The sequence below is a fragment of the Hippocampus zosterae genome, chromosome 16 (genome assembly GCF_025434085.1).
Source record: "Hippocampus zosterae strain Florida chromosome 16, ASM2543408v3, whole genome shotgun sequence".
NCBI lineage: Eukaryota > Metazoa > Chordata > Actinopteri > Syngnathiformes > Syngnathidae > Hippocampus > Hippocampus zosterae.
The window spans coordinates 18159608-18173452 of record NC_067466.1 but is presented as its reverse complement, the minus strand read 5'-3'; the positions used below and the strand labels follow the sequence as shown (position 1 = coordinate 18173452).

The 13845-nt window shown below is 44.4% G+C and overlaps 3 protein-coding genes across 4 annotated transcripts in view; all 3 read right to left on the bottom strand.

The window, feature by feature from the left end:
• Positions 1-13845, bottom strand: part of LOC127588577 (transcriptional coactivator YAP1-like) — a 147207-nt gene that overhangs the window by 32039 nt on the left and 101323 nt on the right. The gene's annotated exons all lie outside the window — the stretch shown is intronic.
• skp1 (S-phase kinase-associated protein 1) lies at positions 1599-4707 on the bottom strand. Its single transcript, XM_052047381.1, has 6 exons — positions 4547-4707; positions 3272-3371; positions 3106-3179; positions 2865-3008; positions 2191-2331; positions 1599-2066 (listed from the first exon to the last, which is right to left on the bottom strand). The coding sequence occupies exons 2-6, from the start codon at positions 3366-3368 to the stop codon at positions 2031-2033; spliced, it is 492 nt and encodes a 163-aa protein (XP_051903341.1). The 5' UTR covers positions 3369-3371; positions 4547-4707; the 3' UTR covers positions 1599-2030.
• On the bottom strand, positions 5703-12066 carry ppp2cab (protein phosphatase 2 catalytic subunit alpha b). 2 transcript variants are annotated; one of them, XM_052047373.1, is made up of 8 exons: positions 11724-12066; positions 8542-8640; positions 7321-7530; positions 7057-7230; positions 6872-6961; positions 6642-6803; positions 6425-6543; positions 5703-6353 (listed from the first exon to the last, which is right to left on the bottom strand). In XM_052047373.1, the coding sequence occupies exons 1-8, from the start codon at positions 11823-11825 to the stop codon at positions 6281-6283; spliced, it is 1029 nt and encodes a 342-aa protein (XP_051903333.1). In that variant the 5' UTR covers positions 11826-12066; the 3' UTR covers positions 5703-6280. The 2 variants fall into 2 exon arrangements, with proteins under 2 accessions (XP_051903333.1, XP_051903334.1); XM_052047374.1 differs by lacking the exon at positions 8542-8640 and having other exon boundaries at positions 11724-12062.

Sequence of the window (13845 nt, the reverse complement as noted above, 5' to 3'; positions counted from 1 at the left end):
TTGGCGCCGGTGTGTATTAATTCTTCAGTTTGACCAGCACGTACGTTTGCTTGTGAATGACATGAGAGAGCAATAGTGCAGCTCGCGTGTCTGGACAAAAAAATTGTTTTTAGTTCACTTGTCATTTGTCATCGGTCTTAAGAGTTGTTGGGTGTTTCCCTTGGTTTCATTTGTTGTATTATATCTGTTTTTGAGTACACTGTGACCCCACTAGTCAAAACACGGTGTTCTGATTAATTTTGCCATTGTGTAATATGGATTAAGCAGAAGAATTCATATGTTTTTATCATCTCAGGGCGCGGCCATATCACTTCCACCTGCTGTCGACTGAATTGGACATCAACGCTGTCTCAGCTTGCGAGTGTCACGTGACGAAACCCAGGAAACAGGTGAACTCTGACTTCACGTAAAACTAAAGCACTCAATTACAACAAAACTTACGTATATATTATTCATATGTGTGTAAAATAAGTGTCATGCCGTGTCTCAGCAAATTGCTTTTGTTGCGATTAAAAAAAAACTATCTTGGTTGCACGATGTGGTGATGTCGCAAATTGCAGCCAATCAAACGGAAGCTTTCACACAGGCGAAAAATCGATTTCTGTCAACTGTGACAAATGCAGTAGATACAGTATAATATATAAATATAATTTCTTGTGTATATGTGAATAAAATAGTGAAGCTTGTGGTAAAAATATTTATGAACGGTGTACATTCCGCGGGGGTTACATTCAAATGATTGGGAGCAATCACGTATTTAAATATAGCCCTTTTTTGTCTTTATTCTCCCGTCATCTTCTGCATCTTCCTTGACTGATACTTGTGGCCTGACATTAACAGAATTGTACTGAATATTTACGTTTTATACATATACATTTGTATTCCGTGGTGACATTTTAATTATTGGATTAATATAATAAATTATATAATTTCATTGGATTATGGAAAATGTCGGGCGGCCCGGTAGTCCAGTGGTTAGCGCGTGGGCTTCACAGTGCAGAGGTACCGGGTTCGATTCCAGCTCCGGCCTCCCTGTGTGGAGTTTGCATGTTCTCCCCGGGCTTGCGTGGGTTCTCTCCGGGTGCTCCGGTTTCCTCCCACATTCCAAAAATATGCATGGCAGGCTGATTGAACACTCTAAATTGTCCTTAGGTGTGAGTGTGAGCGTGGATGGTTGTTCGTTTCTGTGTGCCCTGCGATTGGCTGGCAACCGATTCAAGGTGTCCCCCGCCTACTGCCCGAAGACAGCTGGGATAGGCTCCAGCATCCCCCGCGACCCTAGTGAGGATCAAGCGGATCGGAAGATGAATGAATGAATGAATGAATGGAAAATGTCTTGATTTTGAAGTGAGTTTTTCGTTACTTCTACATACAGCATACACAAAATGAAAGAAAAATTACACAAAATGAATTTTGAAAAAGTAAATGTTAAAATGCAAATCCATTTTTTGAATGCAATTTTATTTAAATTAGTCTAGTTGTCATTGACATTTTCCTGCGTTAAAAGGAAATAAAGGGTAGCCCCTGCCATTGATCATGTACTCGTATGAGAATCCATGAAATTTGAACGACTGGAAGACAAAAACATCACCAAACTCTTTTTCCAAACATTTTATTTCCTTCTTTCATCACTGGTGCACATGTTGAAACCCACCTTAAAAACCTTTGATCACTTCCCCTTCCCACGCCCCTTTTCATGTAAAGACCAACCTAACAGGCGACAATCATGTCTATAAAAAACAAACTGAAACCAACACATGGGGAGTCATCAAAAATGACTTTATAGACGACTGACGACACAAGGAAAGAAAGGGGGGGGCTTATTTAAATAATGACACACGTGTTAAACATGTCATGCTAGTATTTTGTACACAGTTTGGAAGTGGAGAACTGGGGAGGAAGTGTACTCGACTGAACCGTACAGAAGTAAGCTATATAGTCAATATTAACAAAGTATGAACAAGACCAGTGCAAGCAATAAAGCGGACACATTTCCATTCTGTGTGTTTGAGTAGTTTTGGCCAGATGCTCTACTTCTCTTCGCACCACTGGTTCTCTTTGCGCACCTGCAGGGGGCGACAAATACAATCCATAAATGTTTAATTTGCAAGCATTGGCAATATTTTTTTTGTGATCAGGCCAAAATCCCAAACTCCTTTGTAAAGTGAATGTGCGAGTGTGTTGGCTTACCTGGGCCTCCTCCTCCTCCGTGAAGTCGTTCTTGATGTTGAAGGTCTTGCGGATCTCCTCGGGGGTTTTGCCTTTAATCATGTTGGCCACAGTCTTGCACGTCACGTCCAGCAGACCCTTGATGTCCAAGTAATTGGCCGCCTGACGCAATTGGGGGAGAGGTTAGGGGGGACAGAGAGTAAAATATTAGGAACAGCTCTGGAAGTTGATTATTAGATGGTTATTTGGCTTTGGTGGAGGTGTGCATGCTACTCTGTGACAGTTTTATTATTTTATCTGAAAGTCAGAACTCTCATTTTTTTTCAAAATATGAGAAAAAAAGAACGTTATCTCCTTTCACTTTTTCAGCAGTCAATTTTCTTCATTCTACAGATTTTCTTTTGAGCTGAAAGTAAATGTTTTTTTCTTGTAGGAAAAAAAAAAATACAAATCAAGACCTACTTTTTTTGGGAGGGGGTGGCGGGTAACTTGATACTTGCCCAACAGAATGGCGACACTTTTATTATTGGAGCCCCGAGGTGATAATTTTGGACATTTGTAAACAAGCATGTTCATGTTTCACTTGGTGGGCGGTGTCATTTGCCAGCAGCTCTTCTGCGACTTTGTACACATGCAGAGCGACCAATGAGAAAGCCGCTGTCCAGTCACCTATCACCCTGGCTGCTGACGCTTACCAAAATAAGTTCGAACAGGGTCCCTTGGTCCACTTTGAGGAACTCCTGGTCCCACACAGGGATGTCGTCCGTCCTTTTCTCCTTGTTCTCGTCGTCCTCGGGGGGAGGGGGATCATCCTTGTGGTGGGTGCACCACTGGATCACCTGACATGCACACGTTAAGATTTAAAAAATATTCAGTATACAAACAGCGCAATTTATATTACATTTGAAAAAAAAAATCATGGTCTTGACACATTACCTTCTTAAGAATGGCCGCGTTGACGTTTGGGAGTGGCACCGGATCGTCATCTCCTTCGTCATCCATCCCCAAATCTGTCAACCCGCAAGTGACGTTAACATGTCACACTCCTCCACTGTCATTTCAACGATAGTCAAAAGTGGAAATAAATGCTGGGGGGGCTGACCTTCTAACATGGTTTTGATGGTAACAGACTGTTTGGCGATTTCCACATCCACCTCAAAGATTTCTCCATCCGAGCTCTGTAACTTTATTGTCGGCATTTCCTGAAACAAACAAAGCCACCTCAGAATCGTATCAACGTTAATATTTGTGTGGGACAAAAAAACTATTAGCAACAGCAACAATTAATCGCATAGTGTGCCGTGAAAAAGTACTTGGAGGCCAGCGAGGTCTAGAGTTCTTTGGATGTTCTAGGTTCTTTTGCAATCGCTGGGATGAGTCGTTGGCGCACCCTTGGAGTAATTTTAGCTGGTCGGCCACTCCTGGGAAGTTTTGCCACTGTTCCCAGTTTTCTCCGTTTGTGGATAATGGCTCTGATAGTGGTTCACTGGAGCCCCAGAGTCTTGGAAATGGCTTTGCAACCTTTTCCGGAGTGATGGATTTCAATAACCTTTTCTGTAATTTCTTTGGATCGTGGCATGATGCGTTTGGTTCTTGATCTTGTGCCTACTTCACTCTGACAGATTCTATTTATGGGATTTATTGATTCAACAAATGTGGTCCAAGAGTGTTGCCTGTGAAATTGAACGCCGCTTTCCCAAAACTGTCGTTAAGTCATGGTTACTTGGAAACGTATTCCCATAGATCTAGATGGGTTTTAATTTTTTCAAACCTTGGTAAATGAAATCATCATTTAGAAACTGCATTTTATATTTCCTTGGGTAGTCTCTGTGTGATAAATATGCAAAGAACAAGGAAATCAGGAAGGGGGCAAATACTTTTTTCACAGCACCGTAAACTCATGTAAAGGTATTTCTTTCCAACGTGTGATTGGTACAAGGTTTTTTTTCCAGTTAAAATTAGCAGACAAAAAATCCTTTGAGTACAACAAGCCTCCAACTTGAGTAAAATTTAACGTTTAATTAACGGCATTCTCGCTGAAGAATATCAACGATAAACGCCTGGCTGAAAACAACAGTTTAGCATCCTGCGTCGCCGATGATTCCCGCGTGCCGGCTTTTGTGCCGCTTTGACACATTAAACTCGACTTAAATATGAAGATAAGGATCTCCATTTTTGTCACAATTATGCTACTTACTATAGAGGGGCCCTATCCGTAAATGTCATCAATACAGCCGCTAGGATAAGCTAACGTTGCCAAGCTAAGTCACGAAGGGCCTCTTCGCAACCCGTAAAGTAGGACGCGAACAGAGACGAAAAACAGACGAAAGCCGAGCCCTGATCGTGTCCGGCTTCCGAGATGAAACTTAAAACATACCGCGAATGTGTTTATTCCAAACCCGCGGGTGGAATTTGTCCTCTGTTGTCAGTTATTGGAGGAAAATGGAGGAGTCGTAGACGTTCAAGTGTGTGTGCAGCTATGGCGCTGGCTTTGTCAGTTACACGGGAGAGGGGAGGGGCCAATCGCAGGTCGGGGGTGTTTGTTTATTTATTTTTAATTATTTTAACAAATGTTCATGAATTATGTTTGTTTTTTTAAATTATTTTAACTAGGACATTTACTATTCCCCCTAAAGTATAAAGTATAAAGTAATTAATAATAAAATTATGAAGAAAAGGTTAAGTATGTTTACGATGAGGGTTCGTGAATAGATTCCGTGTGGCAACAAATTTGAGTGTGAACTTGTGTTCCGGAATGCATTTTAGTGGATCTTTGGCGCATAAGGCCTGTGCTATCTTATTTGTAAAACACAAATTAACTTTAACCGGATCAAAATTAGTTTCTAATAATTAAGAACTGTAGTGAATCATTTCCAATATTTTGATGACCATTTTCTCAGCTCCATGACAGGTGCAAATTTTATTTAAACTAGAGTCACAAAAGGTTAAAAAAAATAGACGACAAAAAATTATACTTTATACGGGACTTTGGTATTTTAAACACAATTACAAGCTTTATTTCCCTAATTGGCTGGAAGAAGGCGGCCTTCAGGTGCAGCATCACCACATTTTTCACTCAAATTAAGTGACAGACTATGCTCTAAATTAACTCGCTCATTGAATTACATTTTGTTAATCTTCAATATTTTTTGTCTTTATTTTTAACATATTCCCCTATTAAGTTGGTTACCGGTACTTCTTCTTCAGCTTGACTTGGAAAACTCATGGGAGTTCTACTTGGTATGTGGCGTTCATTTTGGCTCAAATTGAAACAACTACATTAACACAAAATAATCCTACCGCCCCACTTGAACGATAAATCTTTCATACATCATATTTGATGTAAACTTGAATTATAGTTTGTTTTCTGCTGATTGGCTGAGAGAGGTGACACAGTTCTACTTTGCTGTGACGCCCATTTCTGCTCAAGTTCAACAAAATACACTAAAATATTTTCAAATTGTTCAGAGGTCAAACAAACATGAATACCATGATGAAATATCCCACAAATGTTGCCGAATTAAACTGCCATGTCATGAAGGAGCCACCTTTATTATTATTGTTCACGTCTGTTAATACAAGCTTGTGGTTCAGTGCGTTGATGATCTTTACACACACATGCATACCATCACGCATTCGACAAGACACCTCATGTAAAACCTTCTTGTTTCCGGGACATTTTTTTTTTGTAATAAAAAGAAAACAAAATGTAAATATTCTCTTCATCATTTTATGTTACATTTCTTACGATTTACAAAAGTGCAAACTGATCTTCCCATCTTCACAATATATGTTTGTAAATGTGTGTTGATATACTGAATTTTCTCTGTCAGTCCTAAGCATCGAGTAAACTTGATTGATCGATTTATTTTTTTTCTGGGCGCGGAATTCCTCAACAACCCATGATGTGTCGATTTATGGCACACAGTTTGGTCTGTCCACAGACACACACGTGCGCACACATACACACACACACACACATTTCTTGCTAAATGCTTAAATAGGTCTTTGTGTGAATGTACAATGTGTGCTGCTGCTGCTGCTGCTGTTTCTTCCATTATATGGCAACACTGGACTTGAATGTACAAGAGGGGTGGACTTTCAAAGCCGGTTACAGGAAGTAGTCTGGGGTGCGGCGGGTGACGTGGGGCTCCCCTCTGCGAGGTGCCGGGTCAAACTGCAAGCTAGTTGGGGGCGGAAAGTATTCATCATTTTAAAAAAGAGAGGTTTTGGAGGACGCGTTCACAACACTTACAAGGAGTATTTGAGGGTGTCGTCCAGCTCCATGATGGCCGCTTGGTTGCCACAGCGATAGCAGTAATTGGGAGCGCTGAATATCGTCACCACGTTCCTTTCGTGGCACCAGTTGTAGCCCTGGTAGCAAACACGAGTGTACGGTTAGTGTCCGCGCTAATGTGATCATTTGTAGTCCAGTCTCCAGGAGCTGGCAAGATTGGCATTTCTAGACTCGCCTCCATGACCAGCTGGTGGGCGCGGGAGACCAGCGTGAGGCGGTTGGCGTGGTTGAACGTCTCCGAGATGTCCTGGCCGAAAGTGTAGCCGGCCCCCCGCGGGGAGATGCCCCATCCGCCGCGGTCGTCGGGGTCCGACCACAGCAGGTCGCACATGGGACCCTAAGAGATGTAAAAATATTTTTTAGGGGGCCGGAATGAATACAAGATAGTATATATTCAATTTTTACCTCATGAGGCACTTCCTGTAAGCGATCCAGCGCCCTGATATGGTCCAGTGTGTCAATGGATGGTGACAAACCACCATGAAGACAAAAAATCTGGAAAAGCATCCGTTTTTTGAGAATCATTTCTCCTTCTTTTTTTTTTCTCCCCCTCCTCAGCATGAACGAACGGATCCCTCCCACTAATTCACCTGAGAGTCGACCAAGGCGGTGAGCGGAAGATAATCGAAGAGGTCAGTGAAGTACTTCCACACGTTGGCGTTGCCGTACTTGCGCAGACACTCGTCGTAGAAACCGTACACTTGCGTGATTTGTCTGCTCTCGTGGTTGCCACGCAGGATGGTGATGCGCTCCCGGAAACGAACCTAGTCAACTAGCAGGTTTAGAACATCCTACCAACACCGACAAATACAAATCAATAAATACACTGACCAAAGTATTACACAAAAGGCTACCTTAAGTGCTACAAGTAAAGTGACCGTCTCTACGGAGTAGTAACCCCGGTCCACGTAGTCGCCCATGAACAGGTAGTTTGTGTCGGGAGATCTGCCGCCGATCTTGAACAGCTCCATGAGGTCATGGAACTGGCCGTGAACGTCGCCGCACACCGTCACGGGGCATCGCACCTCCTGCACGTTGGACTCCTTGGTTAGGATCTCCTTGGCCTAAATAAATCGACACGCTTGAAAAGTTACTTTGTCGCGGGGCAGTTGGCGACTAAACCGATGGCCTCGTAGCGTAACTGCTCCAAGTTAAGAAGTTGGAAGCTATTTTAGAAGCACGCTCTAGCGCCACCTAAAGGATAGAAGCGCATAATCTAGCACATCATGGGTTTTCCCCAACTATGACGAGTCGGGTGGATCGTTGTGCTTTTTTTGCGCGGAGGTCTGCATCTTTATTCAATGCGCAAGCCGGTAGGACATCATAGCTGCGGCATCTCCGTCGAAATTCAAGTGTGCGTGTCCTTTGTTTCTGTAAAATCAATTTTGATTCACTTTTTGGATGGCGCACCTCATATTAGTCCAGCAGGACAAGTCGGGAGGATCATTCAAGCGACCGAGCTTTCAAAACCAAAAGCCACCACTGTCACAGGCGCTTTTTGCCAACTGTTTGTCTTTTGAAATATTCATTGCGCATCTAAAAAGAGGATAAATCAACAACTATTCGAGCGAGACCATTCATGACAAAAATGAGGTCGCTGCGTAGTAGTTCGCTAAATTCATCAGGTTTGTGGAAAAGAGAGTTTGTCCAAATAGGTCAACATCGAATTGATGTCGACAAAGTGCTCGAGTTGGTCCGTCGCCAGGGCAGATGGGAGAGCCGTGCACGTTGTTGAACTAAATTTGACACACACATACCCATGCTAACATGCGGCGATAGAGAAAATATTATCTCATCGCTTCTGAAGTTATCAGTTGATAAAAAAAGTAGAGCAATAGTCCAGGAACTTACCCCTACTTTTGTGATATAATTTTTTTTGGGTGTGTTTTTATACCCTAAGCCGTCTAATGTGGGCAGAGCTGACGTTTAGGCCGTATTATAAAAAATGGCATCAAAGGTCGCCTTGGAATTGGACGTACCATCCATTTTAACCCTTTAAAAAAAAATAAAACGCTTAAGTGTTGCGCCGAAGTCAGCACTTTTCCCGTCCACAAACACAATCCCATTAAAGGCACTTTTACGTGACCAAAGGTCCTCGCGTCAGAACGAGCCGGGGCGAGTTCAGCTTTACAACCGCAGAGGATGACTTCACTCAAAGCTGTCGCCCGATGGCCCTTTGAGGTTGAGGGGAAGAAAGCAGCGCAGTCAGCTGGTTTTGACCGCCGTGCGTCGTGATGTCTCTGAATTAACCCTTGCGTCGGCTATTGTGGTTTGCTTTTTGCCTGCTATGATTAAACAAGTGTGGAAATAGCGTCAGGCATCAACAGAACACCAAACGGTTGCGTCACGGTGCCAAAACTGGTCCTGTGGAATACGTCGAAAACATGACATGCGGGCACACCTTCGATGAGCTCATCGCGTGTCGAGGGAAAGCATTCCCAGCGGTTGCCCCGGCAACACGGGACGGAACGAGTGGGTCCACAGGGACAAATCAAATTGAGGTAGATTAGAGATTTATGGGCTACAAATGTTATGGGGAAAGCTCCACATATGCCAACAGGTAGCAGAAAATATTTTTAAAAAACACGCATTTTCCCTCGAGGAATTCCCAACAAAAAGTCAGAACAAAAGCAGCGGCTAATCCTTTTCATGTTCACATGCGGGCCGAGTGAAACGTGTCAGCACGTGGAAATCTGTTTCAAAAATCCGTCCGTCAAAGTAGTGCTCATGTTAGCATCATACCAAGTTTGGCAGCTCCACGTTGAACCATCCAATCATCATTGCTGTTAATTTCGCCTGCGGTGATCAAGTCTATTAAGTTTGATTCGAAATGCAGCAAAATCCACCCCCACCGCCCGTTTAGGCAGCGAGGCGAGCAATTAGGCCTGAAAGAAATGTGTATTTTTTTTTTTGTGATCTTCATTCGCCAAAATTGCTTTCAAGATTGCACATCGACCTCACAGCACAGAGGTCGTGGGTTCGATCCCGGCTCCGGCCTTCCTGTCTGGAGTTGGGTCTCCCCCAAGCCTGCGTGGGTTTTCTCTGGGTACTCCGGTTCCCTCCCACATTCCCAAAACATGCATGGCAGGCTGATTGAACACTCTAAATTGTCCCTAGGGCCTACTTCCCGAAGACCGCTGGCATAGGCTCTAGCACCCCCCGCGAACCTTGTGAGGTTAAGCGGATCGGAAAATGATTGGATGCTTTCAAAACGATACCGTCTCTACAACACAACGAGGCTGAAATAAAAGCTCTCGTTCCCATCCTCCTCCTCCTCCTCCTCGACGTCCTCCATAAATCCCAAAACAGCCTTTTGCTCATGATTCACTGCATTCTCCCGAGTCACGCTCCTCATCTTTTTCCGGCAACAAAAAGGCTTCAACATGGATCAATCGAATCCTCCCACTATTTATTTATTTTTCTTACAGCTGGGAGGGCACCGCGTCAAATTGACATAGCGTGCACCGACAATGGTGTTCACGAGGGGTGCTGATGGCGGTCAAGCTGTAGTTCGGAACCAAGGTCAGCAGAACCGTCGGGCCTGTTCCTCGAGTGTGGTCAATGCAAAATGGAAGCTCAACATCATGACTATCAATGACTTAACAGCCCCGTAACTTCAAGTTGCTGCTTCAGCAACAAGCCGGCGTTTAAAAGGTCAAAGCCGCGCTGCAGCGTAAACAACTCTGCAGGATGCCAAGTAACCAAGCGAGAGCAGATCAATCCAGACAGGAATTCAAAAATAAATGTGTAATATACACGCCAATTTATGATTTATTTTAAAGGCACTTCCAAAAAAAAAAATACAAGCGACTATAAGAGAATGTGTGATGGGCAAATTAAATGTAGCGTTTCCCCAGGACGACAAACTTTAAACAAAATCATCAAACACAATTAAAAATGGTAACGGCAAACCAAAATGGTCAACTTCCTGTTCGTTTTTGTTGGATGGATATTATTAAGCATTAATACAAGTGGAGGCGGCCCGGTAGTCCAGTGGTTAGCACGTCGGCTTCACAGTGCAGAGGTACCGGGTTCGATTCCAGCTCCGGCCTCCCTGTGTGGAGCTTGCATGTCCTCCCCGGGCCTGCGTGGGTTTTCTCCGGGTGCTCCGGTTTCCTCCCACATTCCAAAAATATGCATGGCAGGCTGATTGAACACTCTAAATTGTCCCTAGGTGTGAGTGTCAGGATGGATGGTTGTTCGTCTCTGTGTGCCCTGCGATTGGCTGGCAACCGATTCAGGGTGTCCCCCGCCTACTGCCCGGAGACAGCTGGGATAGGCTCCAGCACCCCCCGCGACCCTAGTGAGGATCAAGCGGCTCGGAAGATGAATGAATGAATGAATGAATAATACAAGTGGGGTGGGGGGGTGAAATCATTTTATGATGACCCTCAAAGCAGAGACATTCATCAGGACCCTGTCGCTTAAAGGGAAGAAGGGAGTTCAAAGGGATGATGACGGAAAGCGTTGAAGGGACGTAGTTTGCCGCTTGTTAGTTGTGTTTTAGAGTAAAGACGCACGACTTGCCTACACTTCAATCCCTGAGATTCAAGTGCGCAGCATTTCATCGGCAAGCCACCAAATTATATTTCTAAACCACCGTTGTGCGGTGATGTGTGGCATTTGTCCATCCCCAAAGCCAAAGGTGCCTCTAATTTCCCTCAGCTCTGTTTACTCTTTTGACTTTGACATTCCAGCACTTCAGGTAGATTGAAAGGGTCTCTTTCCCGTCCGGAACCTCATCCTGCCTCGCTGTCAAAGTTATCTGAGAAACCGTATCGGGCTGTTTCTGTTCATTAGTCCCACTGTGTCGTCACAGTGGGGCGGAATGGCTTGCTCATAGGCATGAGTATCTGAAATCGGAGGATTCGACAAAACCTGAATGCAAAAATGTAGCAATGAAAAAAATAAAATAAAAACCCGAATGCGTGTCCGCCTTTCACTCCACATAACATCCAGGAGTGCGGTCGAACCACAGCGGTCCTTCGAGGTCACATCTGGCGGACGGAAGAGATCCGGGTCCCTCGCGAAAGGACGCTCATAGACGCGCACACACCCCCCAACACGCCGGCCATCCGACGGGGCTCTTGAAGCCACCCGCCGAGGCACGTCGCCTGGGTAGGCCGGTGAAATATAAATCCAAGACGCCATTTTAAGAACGTGTGTATGTGTGTGTAAGACAAGCAGGCGGCGATGAGCGAAAAGACGTCCGTAACGGAGTGAACTAACACGGGGGGTGTCATGACAAATAACTGACCTTTTCGCACAAATTCTTCACTTGCCCCTCCGTGAGCTGTTTGCATTCGTTCAGCTGCTCGATCCATTGATCTAGCTCCTTCGTAAACACCTTTTCGTCCATTTTCTGATTGTGTTAAAGCGTGGGGGAATAGGTTTAGGAGGAGGGGGGGTGCGGCGTCGGGCGTTCTCGGATTTTCTGCCGCAGATGAGCCAGACTGCGACAGCTACTGACAGTCGCTCGTTCGTCGGCACAGTTGGCGTCGACGTCGCTCCCCCCGCCTCTCGACAGGGGCCGACACTTACCGGGCTCGATTAAAAGCGCGTCGAGGAGGGGAGAGAGGAGAAGACGTCAGCATGGAGAGCGACCCTGCCTACGAATGTCTCCCTACGTCCGGGTTTGAGCGTCAAAATAAAAGCATTTCCAGCAGTTTTGTTTGACGCATTCCGGCGTTTGTTTCAGTTTTTCCGAACACAACAAGCCTCGGTTGGGATATATTCTCCTGGCCGATTAATAGTTGATATCCGAGTCTTGGCTGTGATGTTTCCTGTCCTGTCATGGATTATTAATTAGCCTTGCCTTGCCAAGCCCAGTCTTGCATCTCACTTTTGTTTTGATTCACACAAACCCAGCAGGGGCCATCACTATTTCTGAGCGATGATCCTTTCTTTCCTCTGGTTTGGACGGTTAAATGCAAACCGAATGCGCACATCTGAAGCTGCATGCAAGTATGACCGTTCTTATTATTACTCATGTCACCAAGAGTGCCCTCTTCCAAGTTTGTGTCGGTCCTCAATGGAATAGCACTAACTGAATATCACCCAGGGCCTGCACAGCTGGTTGATAAATATTCACGGTTGATAATGTAGTTTTCTTCTGAGCCTGCCTCGTCACAGGAGTTGTGTTTTAGGTTCCCCCCCCCCCCCCCCCTTTGGTTCCACAGTGTTAATCATTCAGGAGTTAAACTAAAGTGACCTACTTCACAGTCGGTTCGAACAGAACTGTTCAGCCCACATTTATGTGGTAGAATTATATTCAGATGGAGGAGTCGTGTCGCTTGAGATTGATCCAAGATAACGCATCCTAGCTTTATTTGAGCCTCGAAATGCAAACTCAGCCACTTGGGATCAAAGACGCACTGAGGCACGTGTGCCAAGTGTATGACTTTATTAATCCTAAATGAAGACCGCGGGGCTCCTTTGTTATTGTTCATGAAAACAAAGCGAGATTACAGCTAGACAAATGGCAGCTATGTTGAATGAAGTCATTTTATTTTAAAGGCCCATAGAATCCTCAATAAATACAATACGATACTGTGAAGTGAGTCTCTCTGTGAGCACTGAAACCCTCCTGACGGTCATTGCAGACTTTGGCCTGCTCTTTTCATCTCTAGTGATGACAAACCAAAGCTAAAATTCTCTCCCTGTACACAACCGTGTTGACATGTTGACTATGATTACATCACAGTCAGGGGACAAAAGAATACGTTTGGCTTAATCTAAAATAACTCGACTGTCAGCTGCTCCGCGGGAGGCACGACGCTGTCATCGCCATGGCCAATCAATGTGTGGCCATTGATTGATGTTATTGTGCTCATAGAAGCTAATTCAGGAACAGAGCCTGGATTTAAATTCTCCCCGTGGATGAGAAACATTTAATTCTAAGTGATCGGGTAACACTATCATGCGTACGTGTTTGTCTTGGTTAGCTTAGCCTGTTCCATCCTGTCCAAGCCTTTTGTATCCTAGCCACCCGGAATTTGTCCTAGCCTTATCTTGTCATGTTTTACCTTAAATTATGCTAGCCCCATCTCATTAGTTAGCTGAGCATATATCATATCTTGTCTTGTCCTTTGATGCCCTTTTCTAAATTATCTTGGCCTATCCTAGGTTTTCCCAGTCTTTATTACCGATTTGTTTTACTGTTTATTGTATATGTTAAATTGCTCTATGTACAGCACTTTGTATGGAGCGACGGCTGTTTTCAAAGTGCTCTATAAATACAGTTGAGTTGAGAAAATAATTTTTACTGGTCACAAGTACATTTTATTCACTGTTTTTGTTCTGTGAGCTCCCTGGTGTTCTTGAAATGCTTGAGTCTAAATATAGCAAGAGGAGTCTTAAAACAAAAAAGGGAGGGAGCC

Excerpts from the sequence above, each read along its gene's own strand:
- skp1 (XM_052047381.1), bottom strand. The coding sequence starts at position 3,368 with ATGCCGACAATAAAGTTACAGAGCTCGGATGGAGAAATCTTTGAGGTG. Across the intron at positions 2,332-2,864 it reads CCCTGTTCGAACTTATTTTG|GCGGCCAATTACTTGGACAT; the intron begins GTAAGCGTCAGC and ends CAATTGCGTCAG. Across the intron at positions 2,067-2,190 it reads CGGAGGAGGAGGAGGCCCAG|GTGCGCAAAGAGAACCAGTG; the intron begins GTAAGCCAACAC and ends CGCCCCCTGCAG.
- ppp2cab (XM_052047373.1), bottom strand. The coding sequence starts at position 11,825 with ATGGACGAAAAGGTGTTTACGAAGGAGCTAGATCAATGGATCGAGCAG. Across the intron at positions 8,641-11,723 it reads TGAAGAATTTGTGCGAAAAG|GGCCATCGGGCGACAGCTTT; the intron begins GTCAGTTATTTG and ends TCAACCTCAAAG. Across the intron at positions 6,962-7,056 it reads CCGCCTTGGTCGACTCTCAG|ATTTTTTGTCTTCATGGTGG; the intron begins GTGAATTAGTGG and ends ATGCTTTTCCAG.